We start from the raw sequence: 20,837 nt of genomic DNA on the forward strand, positions 1-20,837 counted from the left end.
GAAAATTCTCTCATGATTTACTTACCTTTAAGCCATCTCAGATGTGTATGACTTTCCTTCTTCAGCAGAACCGAAGTGAAGCTTTTTATAAGCAGAGTTCAGCTCAGTTTGTCCATACGATGCAAGTAAACGGGGGCCATCAGGCTGCTGGCTGTTTGACAGTCCAAAAGGCATATTTAGGCAGCATAAAAGTAATCCACACGACTCCAGTCAATCAATTAGTGTAGTCGATAATTAAAACGTTTTTAACTTTAAATCGTTGCTTCCGGCCAGCGCTGTATTCCTGTTTGAAATGGCCTAACTCTCACGTGACGTTTGTTCCTCTTTTGTAAACAAAGCGTGCGCTTCTGACTTCTCGCGTGAACGCGCCAATGCGCTTACGTCATGCAATGGTAACCTGATGTGACGACTGCTGGCAGGAAGCGATTTATAAAAGTTTTAATTATCAGTTTATTTTTTTACACAAATCAATACGTTAATTGATTGACTGGAGTCGTGTGGATTACTTTTATGCTGCCTAAATATGCCTTTTGGACTGTCAAACAGCCAGCAGCCTGATGGCACCTGTTTACTTGCATCGTATGGACAAACTGAGCTGAACTCTGCTTATAAAAATCTTCACTTCGGTTCTGCTGAAGGAGGAAAGTCATACACATCTGAGATGGCTTAAAGGTAAGTAAATCATGAGAGAACTTTTGGCCGATTAGTCAGTTATCAGCCTTCTCCACCACCTTAATTATCGGTATCGGCAAAATCCACTATCGGTATACAACCAGAGCACACTTTGTGGAATACTACAATGCAAAGCACTCTACTTCACTTTACATTTCCAGAGTGACAAATAAACCAATATCAACAGCAATTTTAACATCTTCTTGAATCATTTTTAATTGAACTGACAAAACGTAACATTTTTACATAAAATGTAATTACAAATGCAAAATAACTTTATTCATTTCTGAGAAAATAACTAGACGCTACACTCTCAATTAAACATGCAACATAGTGAGGTATTATGACAAGCATACTACTATTTGAAAAGTTGCATACTGTTTTTACCGCACAATACTGCATCGCAAAAAATAATAGGCAGTATACACAGAATATACTGCAGAGCATGCATTGCTTGTATTTGTTGCATCACGAAATACTGAAATTCCAAGATATCTCTCTCTGACTCACTTTCCATCTGCATCGGATGCAGCAGTGTAGTGCAGTGGACTGCAGCCTGTGATGTCTCGCTCATTCACACTGGCACCAGAACCAACCAGAGCAAACAAACACTGATAGTTACAGTTAGCTGCAGCATAATGTAGTGCCGTCCTGAGAGAGAGAGAAATAAATCATGTGAGAAAACAGCTGAGATTCTATACCCCATGCAAAGGAAAAATGCAGTAACTACATATTTATCATAGTTGAATTATGACCAAAATCAGGTCTCTTAGACTATGATCTGTCCTGTCCTATGCTCTGATTCAGAGAAAACAGTGTAAAAATAGCAATAACACATTTTTGTGTTACTGGATTTTGCCTTTGTAGAGCAGTACAAGCATTCTGGAATCTTTAGGAGCATCTACATCCCAGGCCACTTCACTGACATCACCTGATTGTAAGATTGCAAATACTATTTTAGGTTTGTTCTTGTAGTGTACCTCGGCGCTTGGAAACTCACCTCCCAAATCTGTCTTTCTTGTTAAAATCTGCCCCAGTGTTAAGCAACAGATTCAGACATTCAAGGTTCCTTCAGAATGAGAGGGAAAGAGAGATAAAGAACAAGGAAAGTTACATATGGAGTTACATCCAGACCACATGGGGGAGCTGATGAGCCAATCAGAGAGAGGCAGCAGCACTGTGACTCACCCTCCTGCAGCTGCAGCATGCAAACACGTCCTGCTGAAATTATCCGGCGTGTCAACGTGAAAACCTGAGTCAACACAAATAAATAGTCATTATAAAATGCAACTGCACTTTGCTTTACATTTGTTCAAAATAATTAGCCACTTTTCACCAGCGGTGCACATGCCTGGTCCACATTTAAAGCTTACTTTGGCCAATAACAAGCAACTGGAGGGGCTGTGTGTCTGACATGTAAAAACAACTAAACACAGTTAAATCTAAAATAAATATTGTGATACCACAATAACAATCCATCATGCATTGAAGTGATAATCCATTCAAATAATGTCAGAGTAATCTCTATGCAAGGGTGTACAATTGGTAGAAAATGCGTTTTAGACTTTGTAGTCAGAATTTTCACCCAAAAGTAACAAGTACCGTTCATTTCACCAATTCTACTCAACAATACAAAATAAACACTTGTGCTTGTCGAAATCTCATTTACTTCTCACCAACTATTTTGCTTAATCTTTAAAAGATTGAATGCAATAATTATCACAAACTATGACAAATCCAGTGACTAGTTCTTGCTCAGAAGGGCAAATTGTTGAAATCTGGGACTTTATTTCTGGGAGTCAAGATGCACAGATTTGTATCTGTTTGCCAGGAAACAGTGTATCTCCAGCCAATCAGATTGGAGCTTTATTTTGAGAAAGCTCTTACCCTTTTTGTATGCAAAATACATCAGACAGTGTGTAAATGACCTGTGGGCAGTTGCTTAGGAATTCATTCTAGCTGCTTTTCTACGATGACCTTGATATAAATGTAAACCTTCCGAGTAAGAGAGAGTGTGAGATTCACCTGAGGAGAGCAGTTTCCGGCAGCAGCCTGAAAATCCACTCAGCGCCGCCAGATGCAGCGGAAACATGCCGTGGATGCCCCGCCTACAAGGGAGGAGCCACAGTCACATGATCAGCCGGTGTGCATTCTCTGGAATTAAGGGGCCGTTCACACTGGATATGTTAATGCATTCAAAAGCAGCAATGTTTTCTTAGCTGTTAACTTGACACGCCATCTTAAAAATGCAACGCATATGTGTGAGACACTGATGTGTACATTGATTAACAATTTAAAAAAATAGCACAAAAGAAACGCAAAAACGTGTCCTGTAAACATACTGTATGTCCTGTAACTCACTTGGCAGTGTCTGCACCATTCATTAAGAGAGTGTTAATGAGCAGCTCATGGCCATAACGAGCTGCTATATGAAGCGGAGAATTACCGTTCTCGTCCTCACAGTTGATCTCAGCTCCTACAGACGAGAGAGGAGAGGATGAGTGCATGAGAAACAGAAAGTTTGGAAAACAGCAAATATACAGAAATACAAACTCACCATTCTGAATAATAGCCTGTGAACGGGAGTATCGTCCGTGAATGGCCGCCATGTGGAGAGGAGTTTTACCATCTTTACTCTGGACGTGAGCACACAAATCAAGTTATTATAATAATTTTTTTTTCCCCAATAAAACGTTAAAAGTACCCGTATACATACGTAGGTCAGACATATGATATATCATTTGAAAGCTAAGAATCTGAACTTTTCAGAGAATACCACCAATTTTGCATTTATGTTACACAAATTAAGGCCTGAAAACATTTGCGTCATAAATTAGCGCCCCCTATAGGTAATGGGGTAGAAATATTAATATGAATATAAAAGTCTTTCACGTGGCAGTTAATTAGACACATCATATATCAAATGAAAGCTCTAATTCTCAGGAAAGTGACTATATAGTTTATTTTGTTGCCCTAATACCACAGTTTGAAAGATTTTCAAAAGAGTCACAAAATGAGATATGATTTCTGTAAGTCATCAAATACATACATATATTTATACACCATTTATTGCTGCTGTAAGCCCCAAATAGATAAAAACTTTATATCTGTTTTTACCTTAGGCACTTGTCTAAAATATGAGCCATTTTGTACTTGTCTGTGAGCTTGCGTGGCTGAATAATCCAATGTTATATCTTAGATGTCCAGAACAAAATATGCCATCCAGCAGGAAAAGCATGCTAAACAAATCATCATAAAAATATGTTTTTGACTATTGAGGATGAAATGTTATATATTGTCACAAAGATCTCAGCTTTCTAATGACACCTAGATTAAGCTTCTAGTCCACTCAGAGGCCGATATATTCAATGAAATGATGAGGGTGGTGCATAAACTGAAAATTAGACTGAATGTCTATGGACGAGTAACTCTGTGAGGGCTAAAATGTGTTAGAGTGCCACCTATATTTCAGATCTGTATATTGCGATGCAATGTCATTGAGAAAAACATTCTTTTCTCTAGTACTTGCTGCCATCTAGTGGAACAAAATAAGACTTTTCAAAGTGAGATAGAGTGAACAGAACCAGAATTACATGCTTACAAATTTGAAAAAAAAAAAAAAAAAAGATAAAATTAGACCAATTTTTTGCATTTATTCCATAGTGTGTGTGTGTGAATGGTGAGTTTTTAAGTTTCAGTGTGAAAAATTGCAGGCGGCAGCCCAAAAATTAATCTTGGGTAATTTGTGCAAGCTATTCTATTTAAATGAACTATTACAAAGAAATTTTTTTTGCACTGATGAATTTTGTGCAAAAGACCAGGTACACTTGTTGATTTTATGTTGTTTGAGAAAAAAAAACTGTCTGATTTAAATATTTAGTTACTGACCTTCCGGTTGACATTTGCGCCACTGGCCACGAGCAGCTCAAGGCAGAGCGCCCCCTGGCGGGAGGCGACGGTAAAGTGCAGCGGGGTAAAGCCTTTCTCATTCACTTGATTGACATCAGCGCCTGCTGCTATCAGTTCATTCAACACAACATCCTGCCCGTTATAACACGCCAAATGCAGAGGAGTGTTTCCATACGCATTTGGCTCGTTAATCTAAAGAGAAATAGACACATTATTTGGTACATTATTCTTTTGTTCAAATACAGTTTACATTACGCCATAATCAAGCCCGTCACATTATTCTTTTGTAGTGATCACGTAAATGCAGAAACAGTATTTCTATGCGGTTAATATAGTACAGTATAACGTAGTAGATCTACTACAGTTTGAGTGGATTTTACTTATATTTCTGCCCATTTTATCATCCGCCAGGTGAAAATCCAAAGTTTGATTAGAAAATATTAGAGAAGTATTAACAAATTTGGCTAGGGGCTTGATAAAATGTGTATGTGTGTATGTGTGTGTGTGTGTGTGTGTGTGTGGGGGGGGGGGGGGGGGGTAAGATGAACCTATGGGTAAGTTGAGCCACCCCCTGTATCTAGGCACTGTACATATTTTTGGTCATGTGACCTTGTAAGCAGGAAGTATCCATAATTTCTATCTGGCTATGTAGAGGGGAAGCACATGGCAAGTGGTAAGTGCATTTGTATAAAAAAAATTAAAAAATGTTTTGTAGTGGCCAAACGTAAATTCTTTTAAATTTGGAGGTTTAATCACTTTTGTGCCAAATTAAATTTATTCAAGCATAAAATTACATATCACACATGTTGGTATTGCATATCCAGCATATAAATACACATAAATTGATCAGCACAGTTTTAGCTCTGAAGTGCTAAGCTAGGTGCTTTTTTCCAAAATGGCCAGTACGGGCCAAAATGAACCAAACAAGCACTGATTTTTACTGAAACAAATTTGTTCTAATACCCAACTGCACATTAAAAGAGGACCTTAAGGATGGATTTCTTTCAGGCAAAGATTTTAGGTATTTAGGCTATGCGATTGATCCAAATTATTCCATCATTTACATGCAATAACAATCCTCAGTGTTAAAGGAACCAAGGGGAAAATGGGAGATTACAATAAATAAATAAAATTAATTAATTAATTAATTAATGATAAGAAAAGACAGATAAAAAATTATTTCTAGAATTTTATTCAGCGCATCACTGGAAAAATTACATTGGTCAACTTACCCCCAGACCAGGAGCAACATACCCCTAACGTGGGGCAAGTTGAGCCAATGGATCACATTTATTTTAAAGGCCATAAGTTTGAGACTACTTGAGATTATTTGTGTAGGGTATGCTAGCTAAGCAGGCTAATCATTTAGCTTGCTTACTGTATGCTAACCAAAAAAACAACAACAATGAAAGAACAATGCTTAATTTGACTATTGTTGCTTTAGTCATGTAATATATCATTTAAATGACATTAATTTACATATTTCCATGGCTAAGACTACACAGATCGACAAGCGATGTTGTAGCATTTATGATCAGGCAACAAATAGACCAAAACGTTCTTTCCGCTAATGGAATAGCTTTTGCGGTCCAAGAGGGTTAAAATAATTGACAGGGCCTTAAATATTAACCAAAATCTTGTACATTTTAAACTATCTTGTAATCCCTAAACACAAATACTATATACAGTATATAAAAAAATCATTAAACTCAACTATTGCAAATAAACAAGATTTTAAAATGAAGTGATGATGCATACCAACAGCTTGTGATGAAAATAACGGACAGGGGAAGGGGCGGAGCTGTGTCATTGTGTGGGTGGAGCTGACTTACATTAACACCCAGTTTCAGAAGGTAATTGACCACATTGATCATTCCACTGGAGGCAGCAGCATGAAGAGGAGTGTAAGATTTCTTATCTCTACAGCAAACCTCAGCACCATGAGAAACCAGCAACTTCATCACCTCTAAATGACCTGAGAGACAGACAGAAAGACAGACAGGCCAAGAGAGTGAGACAGGAAGAAAGAGAAAACAGAACAAATTAAAACGTGAATAGAGGAGGAGACAAACATGAAGAACAATGTAATAGAGCGCAACAATGCCTCTCACTTTTTCAGCTGTTCTGGAAGTATTTTTCCCATTCATTTTGTCCATAGGGATTTAATAAAATCCTTCTGTGACAAATCTCTGACTTTCTTGCTCGGTTGGGAAGGAGGAAGCGAGAGCCGGCTTAAACACTAACGAACACTTTATTCACTCTGAACAATTAAACTCTGTTTGGGCTTTTCAGCCATAGCACACACACAGGTTCAGTTCTCTCTCTCTCTCTCCCTCCGGCAGTCTGGACTGCCCATTTATCCCTCTCCAGCTCTCATTGTAACATAAAACAGCTGTTAGAGATAATTTCCCACAGGTGTCAATCCTTACCGTTCTTCCTCCCCCAGCCTTGCTCTCCACAGACATCGCTCAGCCATGCCCACATCACCTCACCTTCATTAAAGAGTTCAAGCTCCGCTGATTTTAAGCAAAAAAGTATTTGAAAATTGGACAAAAAGACAAAAGGTACAAGACACTTAACATCTTTAATGAGGGCGAATGATGTAATCAAATAATGCTATTTGCATTATTTGTAATAAATTATTGCTAAATAGTCGTATAAATACAAGTAGTTTGAGAGACTAGGGAGAGCAACTCGACTGCATCATTCACAGTGCATCATGGGAGTGGGCGGTCGCTGCAGAACTCTTTTGCCATACTTTGTTGGTCGAGATTCTCTGATTGGTGGATTTCTCGTCAGAATTATGGGTAGTGTAGTTCTTGAGCAGGAATTCTGTATTAAACACTATGTTTACAAAATATAGTTGAAATAACGTGGACTGATGGCTTCAACAGAAGATTTTACCATTGATTAAGAACCTTAGAGCTCATGGTAGGTATGTCTTTAAAAGTTTTCGTTAATAATTAATTCCCCTATTGAGAAAATGAATGGGAGTTTTACTTCTGGAGCCAGACTGTTGCGCTCTATTCTAATGACTTATTAGTTAGAATCAAGAAAATTTTACCCATGTAAGCAGCCCAGTGGATGGCTCGTCTGTCCTTCTTATCAAATGCATTGATGTTTGAACCTCTGGACACCAGCAGCTGAACCATCTGAAATGACCCGGGGCAGAGACACCACAGATTACCAATACAACTACTACTTTAACTACCAAATAAATATTATGATATTAATATTTCATGTAATTCTGTTTCACAAAGAAATCTATTTTGTTTTAGGGATGTTAAGATAGTTGTACTGGAAAACAAGACAAAAATACTGATACTCGTTTTGCATTTCTGTTTTCTTTCTTGATGTGAACAAGCCTTAAATTATGGTATGACAGACAGTACATCTGTACATTACACTGTCTCACTGATAGCGAGAATTTGAGTGTCTGACCTCCAGGTGACCACTGAAGGCAGCGTGGTGCAAAGCTGTACGTCCAGCACGGTCTGACACATTGATGTTGCTTAGCAATGGGAGTAACGCCTCGGCACACCGTACTGCCTTATTGGCCGCAGCCACGTGCAACGGTGTCTGCCAGCTTTTATCCCGTGCATTGACATCTGCGGAGTGCTTCAACAACACCTTTACCGCCTCCTAAACACGACAACAAAACAAAGAGATTAAAAGGGAGTTCCATTTATAATATAAAGATTTCATATGCCAAAAAAGTTGCAATTTATTTTTTACCAAATGTGGACCAACTTTATAACATCAGAAAGTTTTGAAAATGCAGAAAGTCATTTGTACAGCTCGATTTTAATAAATACTCTTTATGTTTGCAACTTTGCATAGTACAATAAACTGTTAACTCAATAGATCACAGAAAGTTTGATTCCTTCTGATATGACACCTTTAAAAGAAAGTTCCAGTTCAATACAAGTTGAGCTCAATCAACAGCATTTGTAACTGGCGTAATGTTGATTACCACAAAAAATTATTTATACTTCACCCTTGTTTTTTTTTTTATTGAGACAATGGAGGCACTTTCCATTGAAGTGAATGGGGCCAGTCCATATACTTTAAAATACAGCCACAAGACATAAACATTACACAAAAATCTATTCTACATGTTTAAAGTGTAATATAATCGCTTTACAGGGTTATAAAGTTGTAATATTGATTTAACAACACAGATAGGTAAGCTATTGAATCGCACTAAAATCATATTAACACACATGTTGTTTATGTCTTGTGGCTACACTCTTGATACAGTGAGTATTTTAATGTTTATGAATTTGCCCCATTTACTTTCATTGTAAGTGCCTCACTGGAACAGCCATCTTCGCCTTTTTTTTATTTAATTTTTTTTAGAGACGAGTCAAAAGTATTTTTTGTGGAAATTAAAATTATGCCACACATTCTTTCAACTGAGCTTAACTTGTATTGAACTCCTTTAAGTCGCCTCCAAAATACAGTTGAAGTCAGAAGTTTACATAAACTTAAGTTGAAGTCTTTAAAACTCATATTTTACCACTCCACAGATTTCATATTAGCAAACTATAGTTTTGGCAAGTCGTTTAGGACATCTACTTTATGCATGACATGAGTAATTTTTCCAACAATTGTTTACAGACAGATTGTTTCACTTTTAATTGACTATATCACAGTTCCAGTGGGTCAGAAGTTGTACATACACTAAGTTAACTGTGCCTTTAAGCAGCTTGGAAAATTCCAGAAAATGATGTCAAGCCTTTAGGCAATTAGCTTCTGATAGGAGGTGTACTGAATTGGAGGTGTACCTGTGGATGTATTTTAAGGTCTACCTTCAAACTCAGTGAGTCTTTGCTTGACATCATGGGAAAATCTAAAGAAATCAGCCAAGACCTCAGAAAAAAAAAATGTGGACCTCCACAAGTCTGGTTCATCCTTGGGAGCAATTTCCAAATGCCTGAAGGTACCACATTCATCTGTGCAAACAATAGTACGCAAGTATAAACACCATGGGACCACACAGCCATCACACCGCTCAGGAAGGAGACACATTCTGAATATAGTTTTGTGCAAAAAGTGCAAATCAATCCCAGAACAACAGCAAAGGACCTTGTGAAGATGCTGGAGGAAACAGGTAGACAAGTATCTATATCCACAGTAAAACGAGTCCTTTATCGACATAACCTGAAAGGCTGCTCAGCAAGGAAGAAATCACTGCTCCAAAACCACCATAAAAACATCAGACTACAGTTTGCAAGTGCACATGGGGACAAAGATCTTACTTTTTGAAGAAATGTCCTCTGGTCTGATGAAACAAAAATGTAACTGTTTGGCTATAATGACCATCATTATGTTTGGAGGAAAAAGGGTGAGGCTTGCAAGCCGAAGAACACCATCCCAACCGTGAAGCATGGGGGTGGCAGCATCATGTTGTGGGGGTGCTTTGTTGCTGGAGGGACTGGTGCACTTCACAAAATAGATGGCATCATGAGGAAGGAAAATTATGTGGATATATTGAAGCAACATCTCAAGATATCAGCCATGAAGTTAAAGCTCTGTTGCAAATGGGTCTTCCAAATGGACAATGACCTCAAGCATACCTCCGAAGTTGTGGCAAAATGGCTAAAGGACAACAAAGTCAAGATATTGGAGTGGCCATCACAAAGCTCTGACCTCAATCTGATAGAAAATTTGTGGGCAGAACTGAAAAAGCGTGTGCGAGCAAGGAGGTCTACAATCCTGACTCAGTTACACCAGTTCTGTCTGGAGGAATGGGCCAAAATTCCAGCAACTTATTGTGAGAAGCTTGTGGAAGGATACCCAGAATATTTGACCTAAGTTAAATAATTTAAAGGCAATGCTACCAAATACTGAAAAAGTGTAAGTAAACTTCTGACCCACTGGGAATGTGATTAAATAAATAAAAGCTGAAATAAATCATTCTCTCTACTATTATTCTGACATTTCACATTCTTAAAATAAAGTAGTGATCCTAACTGACCTGAGACAGGGAATGTTTTCTATGATTAAATATCAGGAATTGTGAAAAACTGAGTTTAAATGTATTTGGCTAAGGTGTATGTAAACTTCTGACTTTATACAAAACAACTGTATACAAGAACAGAAGGACAAAAAACAAAAAAACCATGAATAAATCTGAATTTTTATGTTCGGTAATTTCGATTGCTCTGACACAGGAAGTATGTGTGTTGGTGTCGTACATCACTACATGACGCTACTGCCCGATGGAGAGGAGTGAGCCAGTTGTTATCTTTGGCATTTACTCTGGCCCCTGAGAGAGAGACACAGAGAGAGAAATGTGTAAGTGAATTACAGTAATTATGTCACAGTTGAAACACAGAAGTACACATGGAAGTTCTCGTAAGCCTAGTCAGAATAGTTCACTCCCACGATCTTTTGAAAGCACATCTGTTGTTTAAAATAGAGCAACACCTGTTACTTTTACTCTGTCTCTCACAACAGCACCGCCCCCTTTACATGTAGTCATTGATTATATATATGTCGGTGTGAAGAGTTATTTTGAGTACACTTCAGTGTGTGTGTGTGTGTGTGTGTGTGTGTCATTGGAATTTTGTTGAACTGATATGTGTTTTTTCAATGGCTTATGCTGATATCTAGAAATCATACTGGTATAATAATGACAAAATAATTTACATAACTGGATGTTTTATTTCAATGTCCCAGGGGTTGATTTTTATTAAAACAAACAAATGTATTTTAGTACATTTACTTTTCAAATGCCTTTAATATTTAGATTTGACTGTTTTAGTCTCGTCCCAGACCTTCATTACTAAACTATGAAAATCCATTATAGACATGCAAATTATTACATGTTTAAAACTATGATCATCTAAACAAAGTGTGAAATAAACTATTTAAATAATTATTGTGTGAAAATAATTTATATCATTTATTTTGTGTGTATATATATACATGTGACTGTCCCACTGTTGTGGCGTCATTTCCATCACATCAAAAAAATTTCCCCTAAAGTTTTTTTTTTTTTTTTAACGTTTTTTTTATTTTAGTTTTTTAGTTTTTTTAAAGACTTCTTAAACAAATATACAAGTGTCTTTAAAGACTTGATGAAATGAGACGAAATATGAGATAACTGATGTGAATGTCATTTTTTTTTTTAACAAGACACTGTTTGTAATCACACTTTCTAGAAGTCCACAATGCTAAAAGTGACTGAAGCTGATGAAACACCCATATATGATATAATTTAACAAATCTTTTCCAATTTTTGGAAAATAAATTTTTTTGAAGAAAAAGTGAAAACAACAAAAAATATTTGTATTATAAATTAACAAGGCTGTCCATATATTTTGGAACTGACACAAAGGGGTGCTAACACTTTTGATAATAGCCAATACTGCAGGTTTTTAGCTGATGTGATCATCTCTAAATTGTCAAATATCAGAAAATTGTCCCTTCCCTAAGCCCCGCCTTAAAAGCGCTTCTGACCAATCCTGTTTTAGCAACTGTTGCCCTGCAGCCATTACTCTGACACATGTTTGCTATTTTCCAGCCTAATGCGTATTTGAGTATTTTAAGCAGGATTTTATCTAAATAATCCAAAAAATGTAAAACAGGTTGTTGTTGCCGGGTCATTTGTAATAGTGACACAAGTTACCCAGAGAGGATATCCGCAGTGTTTTTCCGGAGAAGAGCATGTTATGGATTAAACTGTGTCAGCTCTCATTCCCAAATGAACATATAACATCTGCAACGACATCTACATTTGCTCCAATGTAAATTAAAGCAAATAACTGAATGTTAATTCATTTATGTATTGATTCAAGTCATAGTAAAAGCGATAGTAGATAAAAACAGTTTTCAGGACAGAAATGAATGTGCATACCTGACAGAATAAGCAGTTCTATAATCTCGACGTCGCCCAGGTAGGCTGCGGCATGGAGCGGCGTTCTCTTCTCACTGTCCTGAGAATTCAGACATAATTAAAACAAAACAGCATCTGACATCCTCAAATGTTTGAAAGCAGCAGTTCTCCCAAAAATGAACATTCAGTCATCAATCACTCACTCTAAATGTATTTCAATCCTATATATTGAAGCTCAGCCAAACTGTTGGTCACATCTTCCAGCGCTGTTCTATCAGGTCAATAAAACCATCTTATTTTCTTACATTTTATCTCTACTGAAAGCTTCACTACAGAGAGATACTTCTTGTTTTTGTGGTTTTACAACATACTTTTTTTTTTTTTCATTTTGTCACCTCCAAATTTGCATGAGTTTTGCCGTTTGAAAGTACGTTTAAGGCATGTGTGGTTCCTGGGTATGGCATAAACCAATGCATTTGTATGAGTGTGTGTGTTTGACAGATACACACAGATCAATATGGCCACAGCTCTCTCGAGACTGCATGCAGAAATATGAGACACACACACACACACACACACTTCTCAATTTAACATCCCTGAAACCTTTCTGTATTTATCTATAGCCTTAAAATCTTCTGAAGGAGTTTGAGCAAGCAGCTCATTCTACACTGGCATCAATAAATGCAATTAGGAAAATGGGGTAATGCCTCCCTGTCTGCTTCTGTTTCTTATCAGGTCTGGAATAAGAATGAAAAACAGGCGGTCAAACCACATACACAGGCCATGAATTGGGTCATGTGACCCAGTAGGCCATCAGTGATTGGTCAGACTCCCCAAACAGCAGCAGGCATTGGCGATGAAAACAGACTCTCCATTAAATAGTGAGTGGTACTACTTACTGTTTGTTTTTGTAAGTAGTAGAGAGTTACCTGTACATTGACATCTTCTTTTTTGAATATTAGAGAACGAACTTCATCTGGATCCACATTAAATATGGCTTTTATCAGAGAAGGCTGAAAGAGAGACATAGAGAGAGTGTTAGACACTAAAGACCATGAGACATATCGACACGTTCCACCCGTCTGATAACGATCAAAATTCTAATTATGAAAAGGTCCTCTTGAATAACAGGCATCTATAATGAATCATAGAAGTTCTGTGAAGATAAAAAGAAACTTAATTGAGTGTAACACTGTTTTATCTGTGTAGAGCTGAATTCTGAGAAACACTTTCTTATAGACAGAAAAAGTCTCTGACTCAGCCAGAATAAAAGATGCCATTGATTCATAATGTCGCCGAGGATAAACTCATTCCAGCTCAGGATTGACTGGATCCTGCTCTTTGGATTTAACTGTATAATAACTGTATGTACACTGGCGGCCAAAAGTTTGGAATAATGTACAGATTTTGCTCTTATGGAAAGAAATTGGTACTTTTATTCACCAAAGTGTTATTTAAATGATAACAATGTATAGTCAGGACATTAATAACGTGAAAAATTACTATTACAATTTGAAAAAAATGTTCAGAACTTCTTAAACGACTTCAAAGAGTTCTCATCAAAAAATCCTCCACGTGCAGCAATGACAGCTTTGCAGATCCTTGGCATTCTAGCTGTCAGTTTGTCCAGATACTCAGGTGACATTTCACCCCACACTTCCTGTAGCACATAGATGTGTCTGTCTTGTCGGGCACTTCTCACACACCTTACAGTCTAGCTGATCCCACAAAAGCTCAATGGGGTTAAGATCCATAACACTCTTTTCCAATTATCTGTTGTCCAATGTCTGTGTTTCTTTGCCCACTCTAACATTTTCTTTTTGTTTTTCTGTTTCAAAAGTGGCTTTTTCTTTGCAATTCTTCCCATAAGGCCTGCACCCCTGAGTCTTCTCTTTACTGTTGTACATGAAACTGGTGTTGAGCGGGTAGAATTCAATGAAGCTGTCAGCTGAGGACATGTGAGGCGTCTATTTCTCAAACTAGAGACTCTGATGTACTTATCCTCTTGTTTAGTTGTACATCTGGTCTTCCACATCTCTTTGATGAGCCTGTCTAGATTTGATCAATAATGACTTTTTTCAAATAGTGATGGTGCTGTTTTTTTACATCAGTAATGTCCTGACTATACTTAGTGATCAGTTGCATGCCACTTTGGTGAATTAAAGTACCAATTTCCTTCTGAAACAGCAAAATCTGTACATTATTCCAAACTTTTGGCTGCCAGTGTAAGTGTATGAAATCAGGTCATATTAGATACAGCTGGCATGGAGGCCCCACCAACTTAAACGTTTACTGTAGTTACCAATTCACTTCTATTAGGAAAACAGAGAAATATCTGATAGATTTTGCTGTTTCCATAATAGAAAACATGCTGAAAAGTTGTCATGTTGCTTTCTGCACTGCAAACACATTTTTTGTTTGCTAATGCTAATCGTGTGTTCACGTCATATCGGACTTACTGTAATTACGGGATTCCGTCTTTGATTAAAAACATTAATGTCTTCTTAGAAAAGCTATAACCTATGAATTCAATGAAAGCTCCAAAATGTAATATGCCATTTTATTCTAGCCACTGTTACCTGGAGCCATGGCCTGGTATAAAGCCCAAAGTATACTTTCAATAGGCATCTGCGTAATGGGCAAGTGACGCAGATTTTGTCATCAGCAGAGTGCTCCAGCACTCAATGCGTGCAACCCGATATTTTGGAAACCGTGTGTACTCCGAACACGCAGTATGCACATGCACCTGGAATTATTTGCAATATTTAGTGGGTCCACAAGGTGGCAACACTCACAATTGAGCCGTGGCTATCACGAAGAAGCGATTCAAGATGTAACCATCGCTAAATATCAGGAGAAGTTAGAAACAACAACAGTGGATGTGCAAGTCATTATCTAACCAAACCGAAGTCCTAAGTAAACATTTTTGTCAAAACCCAAGTATACTTTGTACTTAGTGTGGGGCATTGCCCCGCTAGATTTTCCTTGTGTCCCCCAGAAACATCTGACACTCGCCCTCCCGGACCAATGAAAAGCCAGTAACTTGCCCATACCCCAAAGACCGCATCTTAGTACCGGCCCTGTCTGGAGCACTTAACCTCGTGTGACCCTTTGTCCACGTTGTATTTTTGTTTCTCTATATGCAACGCATAATTTAAATTCATTTAAACTGACTGAATACTGTTCACAAGACTCTACACTCTCAATTAAGGGTTAAATTTCTGCCATACTGCGTCAAGTGACACAACAGCATAACGTTGATTTCCCTGAAGCCCTTCTACGGGCGTAGTGCCAACAAAAGTGCCTCTGGTAAGAAACCTCTAAGTTTTTTGATTGAAACCTGTTTGGTTGTAAAGAGTAGCGTCTCTAGTTTCGTTTGATATGTCACTTTAAAGAATTAGTGCACCTGTGGGTCATTTCGCTTCATTTTAATATATCACTGTACAATACGGTTCTATTCATTAACATTAGTAAATGCATTCCTTTATATTTACTGTGCATTTTCACATTGAGAATCAATGAGTTCATCCAAAAGCTGAAAACTGCTGAAAAAGCTACAGAAATTAACTGTCGAACTGTTCTGAGACCAGTGCAGATAACCGGTCCTGCTTGACTCTCTCTGAGTGGGATTAGAACCGGTGTTAACCAGCATGGGAGGCGGATGCACTATCGAGGAGGCTAAAGGCTACAGCCCCTAGCGTCAATTGCTAGTGCGCCTCTTGAGGCCAGGGGAGTGTTGTTTACACATACTAGTCACATACCAGCTGGCTCCAGTTACACAGACAGACAGCACACTGGAGGTTAATTCATTCACTAAATAGGGAGCACGGGGACATCCTTTAGCTTTCTTGCAACCTAGTGCACTGACTCCTAAACTGCGACCAATGATGATGTTTGGACCACTCAAAATGTTTGGCAGACATGGGACAACCACCCGCCACCACTGTGTGAAGCATTGCCTACTGTATCTGTGCTCTAGCTGGCTCCGCCCCCATATGCCACGCCTGCCACACCCACCACACCCTGTGCTGCCAGGTCCTGCCTGAATATACTTGCATGTACACACCTCACGTTCCACATGGCAAACAGTCACACACACCTGCTGCAATCATTCCACCGGTGACGTGTATGTGGACTGACTTCACAAACACAAGATGCAGCAGCTGACAGCATACGTGACACACGCGGCTGTTTACAGGAAGGGAAGCATCATTAACAACGGAAACCAGCATTCCTTCATTTAAGGAAATGCAAAATGTTATAACAGCAAAAACTTTAGCCTTAAGGTACGAACAACTCTCTGAAACTGGCCTTTGACCCGTCAGAACCACTTAATGTTTAAACTGTGTTTTTTTACTTTAAATGTCCTCAGAATTGAAACCTGTCTGTCCATGTGTTCATTAACTGCTAAAACAGACATCTTTAGCTTTTGCAATACGTCTTCCTTTCATTCAGTGTCTCACACCATGAGCATCACATTTAAGATATATCTAAATGCATATTCCACCTTGAATGCAAGAATGCGTCATGTATGACCTGCCCCTAAAGTAAGTGTGTTCTAATGCTGTGCTGGCATTTGCAGAGTAAAGCACGTCTGTCAGATCACAGCTGCATGTCCGTTCAGGTCAAAGGTCTACAAATTCCTCCTGACAGGGTTAAAGATTTCCAGATGAATTCTCTGGATCTCAACACCACTTAACTTCTCACCTAAACCCTTTTAATGAGTTTGATTGGGACCTATAAACATGTCTGTATTTGTCTTCAGATAACAACAGTGACAGATGAAACCCTGCAGCAGCTAAAGCTACATTTACACTGCAACCCCCCCCAATAATCAAAACAAGCAAGTACAACCCCCCCAATATTTATACCATGATCAATGGAAACATGTAAGTGCTTCATGCTGCAATGGTGTGTATTTAAGCATTTATGGACTGGCCCCATTCACTTCCATTGTAAGTGCCTCACTGTAAATGCCATTTTTGCTTGTTTTAATTAAAGAGGAATGAGTCAACATTGTTTTTTTGTGAGTGTTTTTTTTGTTTTGTTTGTGGTATTCAACATTATGTCAAAAATGCGGTCGACTGAGCTTAACTTGTATTAAACTCATAACATTCCTTTAACTTTCTAAATGTAGCAAGTTTCTGTAATGTTAGATTCAATGCCTTCACACTGTCATCCAAAAAGCAGATCTGTGCACAAACAATCAACAGCAGTGTGAACGCAGCCTAAAAGGAAGTGGAACCAAGAAATGGTTTGGATGCTCTTTAGAAGTTCACTCCAAAATGAACTGCTGATACCTGCTGCATTACACTGAACAAAGACACGATTATCATCAACCGGTCTCCTAATAGTCAAATCATCTCTCACCTTCTCGTCCTGAGAGGAATTCTGGGATGTGTGGTCCTGGGAGCTTTTGGAATGGAGAGGGGATGGCTCCTCATCTTCCACCTCCTCCAACACTACAATACACACACGACTCTTGCGCTCCGACCGCATGGCTTAACAAGCACACACACACACACACACACACACACACAGAGCAGTTCTCCGCAATGAACGCCCCCTTGAGTTATTCCTGCATACGGTACAGATCTGTCCCGAACCAGTTCCAGTGCAGCAAGTATCCGTTATAGATCCCGAACAGGCATAATATCCCTCTTCTGAACACACATTCCAAACTGGGAATTCCTCAGTGCAGAATCAGCACTGCTGCAGTGAGAATATGCAAACACACACATGCTCACACACTCCGGGATCAGAGAGGACAATGGTGTGAGCTCCAGCCTGCTGAAACCTGCACTTTACACACACACATGGATCCAACCCCCACCGCAATAATACACCAACCCTACTGCAGCGAGAGAGAGAGACAGACAGAGAGAGAGAGAGAGAGAGAGTGTTTTGTAATGAGACGGCAAGCTTCTGACAGCACGAGCCTTTAACTCCAATGAAATATGATGCATGAGAGAGAGCGAGAGCGAGAGCGAGAGAGAGTGAGAGAGAGAGAGAGAGAGAGAGAGCGAGAGAGGTTCAAAGCTTGTGATACAATAGAATTCCAGCACAGATCATATTGTTCTCTGTCAGGACTGGGTACAAGGTCACTTTGGTTTTTAGTTTGGGGACATCTTCAAAAGGTACAAATGACTCATAACATTTTTTTAATAATTATTTTATTCTAAAAAAGATAGATAGATAGATTGGATTTGAGTTTGGGTTAGTCTGTAGTATTAATAAATATATTCAATGGCTCAAATGGAACACTTGATTGTGATTGGTCAATCGTGGCATTATATTTTTGTAGAGTGACCACTATAGAGCACAACAGGCTGGTTCTGGAAGTAAAAATCCCATTATTTTTTTCCATGGGGGAATTTATTTTTAACGATAACTTATAAACCTTTAAAGACAGACATACCATGTGTTCCGAGGTTGTTAATCGACAGTATATGCTCCTATTGAAGTCATCAGTCCATGTTATTTCAGCTTTTTTTTTTTTTTTACATAAATTGGGTTTAATAGCAGAATTTCTGGTTAAAGAACTAAATTTCCCATAATCCTGAAGAGAGATCCACCAATCAGAGAATCACGGCTAAAAAAGTGCGCCAAAAGAGCTCTGCAGTGACCGCCCACTCAAATAACTCTAAACTCTCAACTTTATATATATATATGAATGTTTTGCAATAAACGTAAAATATATTATTTCTAAACGTAATCAACCAATTAAATCAATAGTTTTAAATATTTCTGCCGTTTCAATTTTAATTGCATCATTTGCAATTCTTCATGGGATTGTAGTTCATTCCCTCAATAAAGACGTTAAGGACACAGTCTTGTAACTTTGTCTTTTTGTCTGATTTTTTGCTTCAAAATCAAAGTTTGTAATGATGTGATTCACTTTGGAGCTTGTTGGTTTGCTTCATGGCTTAAAATTCTTATGAAGGACTTTATAAAATCCCTATGGGAAATAAAGCACTATTGGAAACCAGATTTTTGGTTTAGGAATCATTTTGGTTCCTATTTTGCAATAATGACCGGCTGACTGTACATTATCAATTACATAGCTGTATATAACTGTGTATGTGTACGTACTAAGCTAAAGTTTGGGGACAAATTGATCCAAAGAAGTGAGCTAGATCTGACTGAACCTCCCTTTGGGGACATCTTTGCATGGAAATAAAAACATGAATATATTGTTAGAAAAAAAAAAATGCACAAGTTTTCTTTCATGGGTAAGCTTTGGGTTACAGTAGAAGTCTACGGTATTACCCATTTAGATAGCTAAGTAAACATGTGTGGTGGACTTTGGTTTTGTTAGAAAATGTGTGATCTGTGACCCACTGGCTGTGTGTGGTGTGTGTGTGTGTGTGTGATCACAGAAGATGTGTGGTGGAGTTTACAGCTCATCTTCATTATCTATTCACTCTCCTCTTCCTCTCTCTCTCTATCATCAGCTCACCACAACAAACTGCTGACAGTCTGACATGCACATTAATGGAGAGATGCGCTGAACACACACACACACACACACACACACACACACACACAGAGAGAGAGAGAGAGGGCTTTACTTCTCGATAGTTAAAGCAGTGGAACACCAAACACAGAATAAAGAATGAGTTGACTTAATATGACATTTGATTGATGGTACGATTTAGTTGATATGATTGGGTTGAACACACTAAAAACACCTTTGCAAATGCATAGCAACACCCTAGCAACCACTCAGAAAACCCTAGCGACATGCAGTGACTTTTGAACAACAAAGCACTGCTAACATGATCTTCCCAAAACAAAACAAAAAAAATCTAGTTTTTAGAATGAAATAGAAAAGATTTTTCTAATGCGATTAACCAAATAGTACAAATGACATCAGTGATGATGTTACAACACTGCTTATTTACACTGATGTTCTCGGCAGCCGGCTGCTTATCTAAATTACTTTCAGATGCCATTTGTGACTGTTACTAACCAGACCCACAGATGAGCTGACCGTAAACATGACTTTACTCATACAAACACCTCTACTGTTAAAGACCACCTCAGCAAATATAGCTAAATCAATCACACACCTGCTCTCTGGAAAACCTGATCATATACGAGATGTGTGAAATCTTGACTGTAATTCATATTGTTTAATATGTGCTTCACTGTAACCTTGATTATTGCTTTAAGAAAAAGAGGGACGAGTCAATTATTTTTAATGGCAACCAACATTAAGCCAAAAATGCTGTCGAATGAGCTTAAATTGTATTGAACATGGAATATTCCTTTAAGTGTTCAAATATTTTTTTTTTTAAAGTCACAGTACACAGTAGTTTGACAATAGGTTGATTCTCTCATGGCAGAGCTCTCTAAGAGTTAAGTGTTTTGTTTTAAACAGCACCAGCAGTCAAGATGGTATGCACAAATA

The 20,837-nt window shown here is 38.2% G+C and overlaps 1 protein-coding gene across 2 annotated transcripts in view; it reads right to left on the reverse strand.

Moving 5' to 3' along the window:
- LOC127420855 (serine/threonine-protein phosphatase 6 regulatory ankyrin repeat subunit A-like) overlaps nucleotides 1–17,923 on the reverse strand; it is a 29,522-nt gene extending 11,599 nt beyond the window's left edge. For both annotated transcript variants that reach the window (XM_051663432.1, XM_051663431.1), the window contains exons 1-14: nucleotides 17,795–17,923; nucleotides 13,354–13,437; nucleotides 12,446–12,524; nucleotides 10,782–10,852; nucleotides 8,023–8,223; nucleotides 7,646–7,733; nucleotides 6,414–6,556; nucleotides 4,561–4,773; nucleotides 3,230–3,308; nucleotides 3,034–3,148; nucleotides 2,698–2,780; nucleotides 1,861–1,924; nucleotides 1,673–1,741; nucleotides 1,183–1,323 (exon numbers count right to left, since the gene is read on the reverse strand). In XM_051663432.1, coding sequence (XP_051519392.1) covers nucleotides 1,183–1,323; nucleotides 1,673–1,741; nucleotides 1,861–1,924; nucleotides 2,698–2,780; nucleotides 3,034–3,148; nucleotides 3,230–3,308; nucleotides 4,561–4,773; nucleotides 6,414–6,556; nucleotides 7,646–7,733; nucleotides 8,023–8,223; nucleotides 10,782–10,852; nucleotides 12,446–12,524; nucleotides 13,354–13,437; nucleotides 17,795–17,923 — 1,559 coding nt within the window. The remainder of the gene's footprint in view (nucleotides 1–1,182; nucleotides 1,324–1,672; nucleotides 1,742–1,860; nucleotides 1,925–2,697; nucleotides 2,781–3,033; nucleotides 3,149–3,229; nucleotides 3,309–4,560; nucleotides 4,774–6,413; nucleotides 6,557–7,645; nucleotides 7,734–8,022; nucleotides 8,224–10,781; nucleotides 10,853–12,445; nucleotides 12,525–13,353; nucleotides 13,438–17,794) is intronic.
- Nucleotides 17,924–20,837: the final 2,914 nt, after the last annotated feature.

Source organism: Myxocyprinus asiaticus, chromosome 30 (assembly GCF_019703515.2).
Source record: "Myxocyprinus asiaticus isolate MX2 ecotype Aquarium Trade chromosome 30, UBuf_Myxa_2, whole genome shotgun sequence".
NCBI lineage: Eukaryota > Metazoa > Chordata > Actinopteri > Cypriniformes > Catostomidae > Myxocyprinus > Myxocyprinus asiaticus.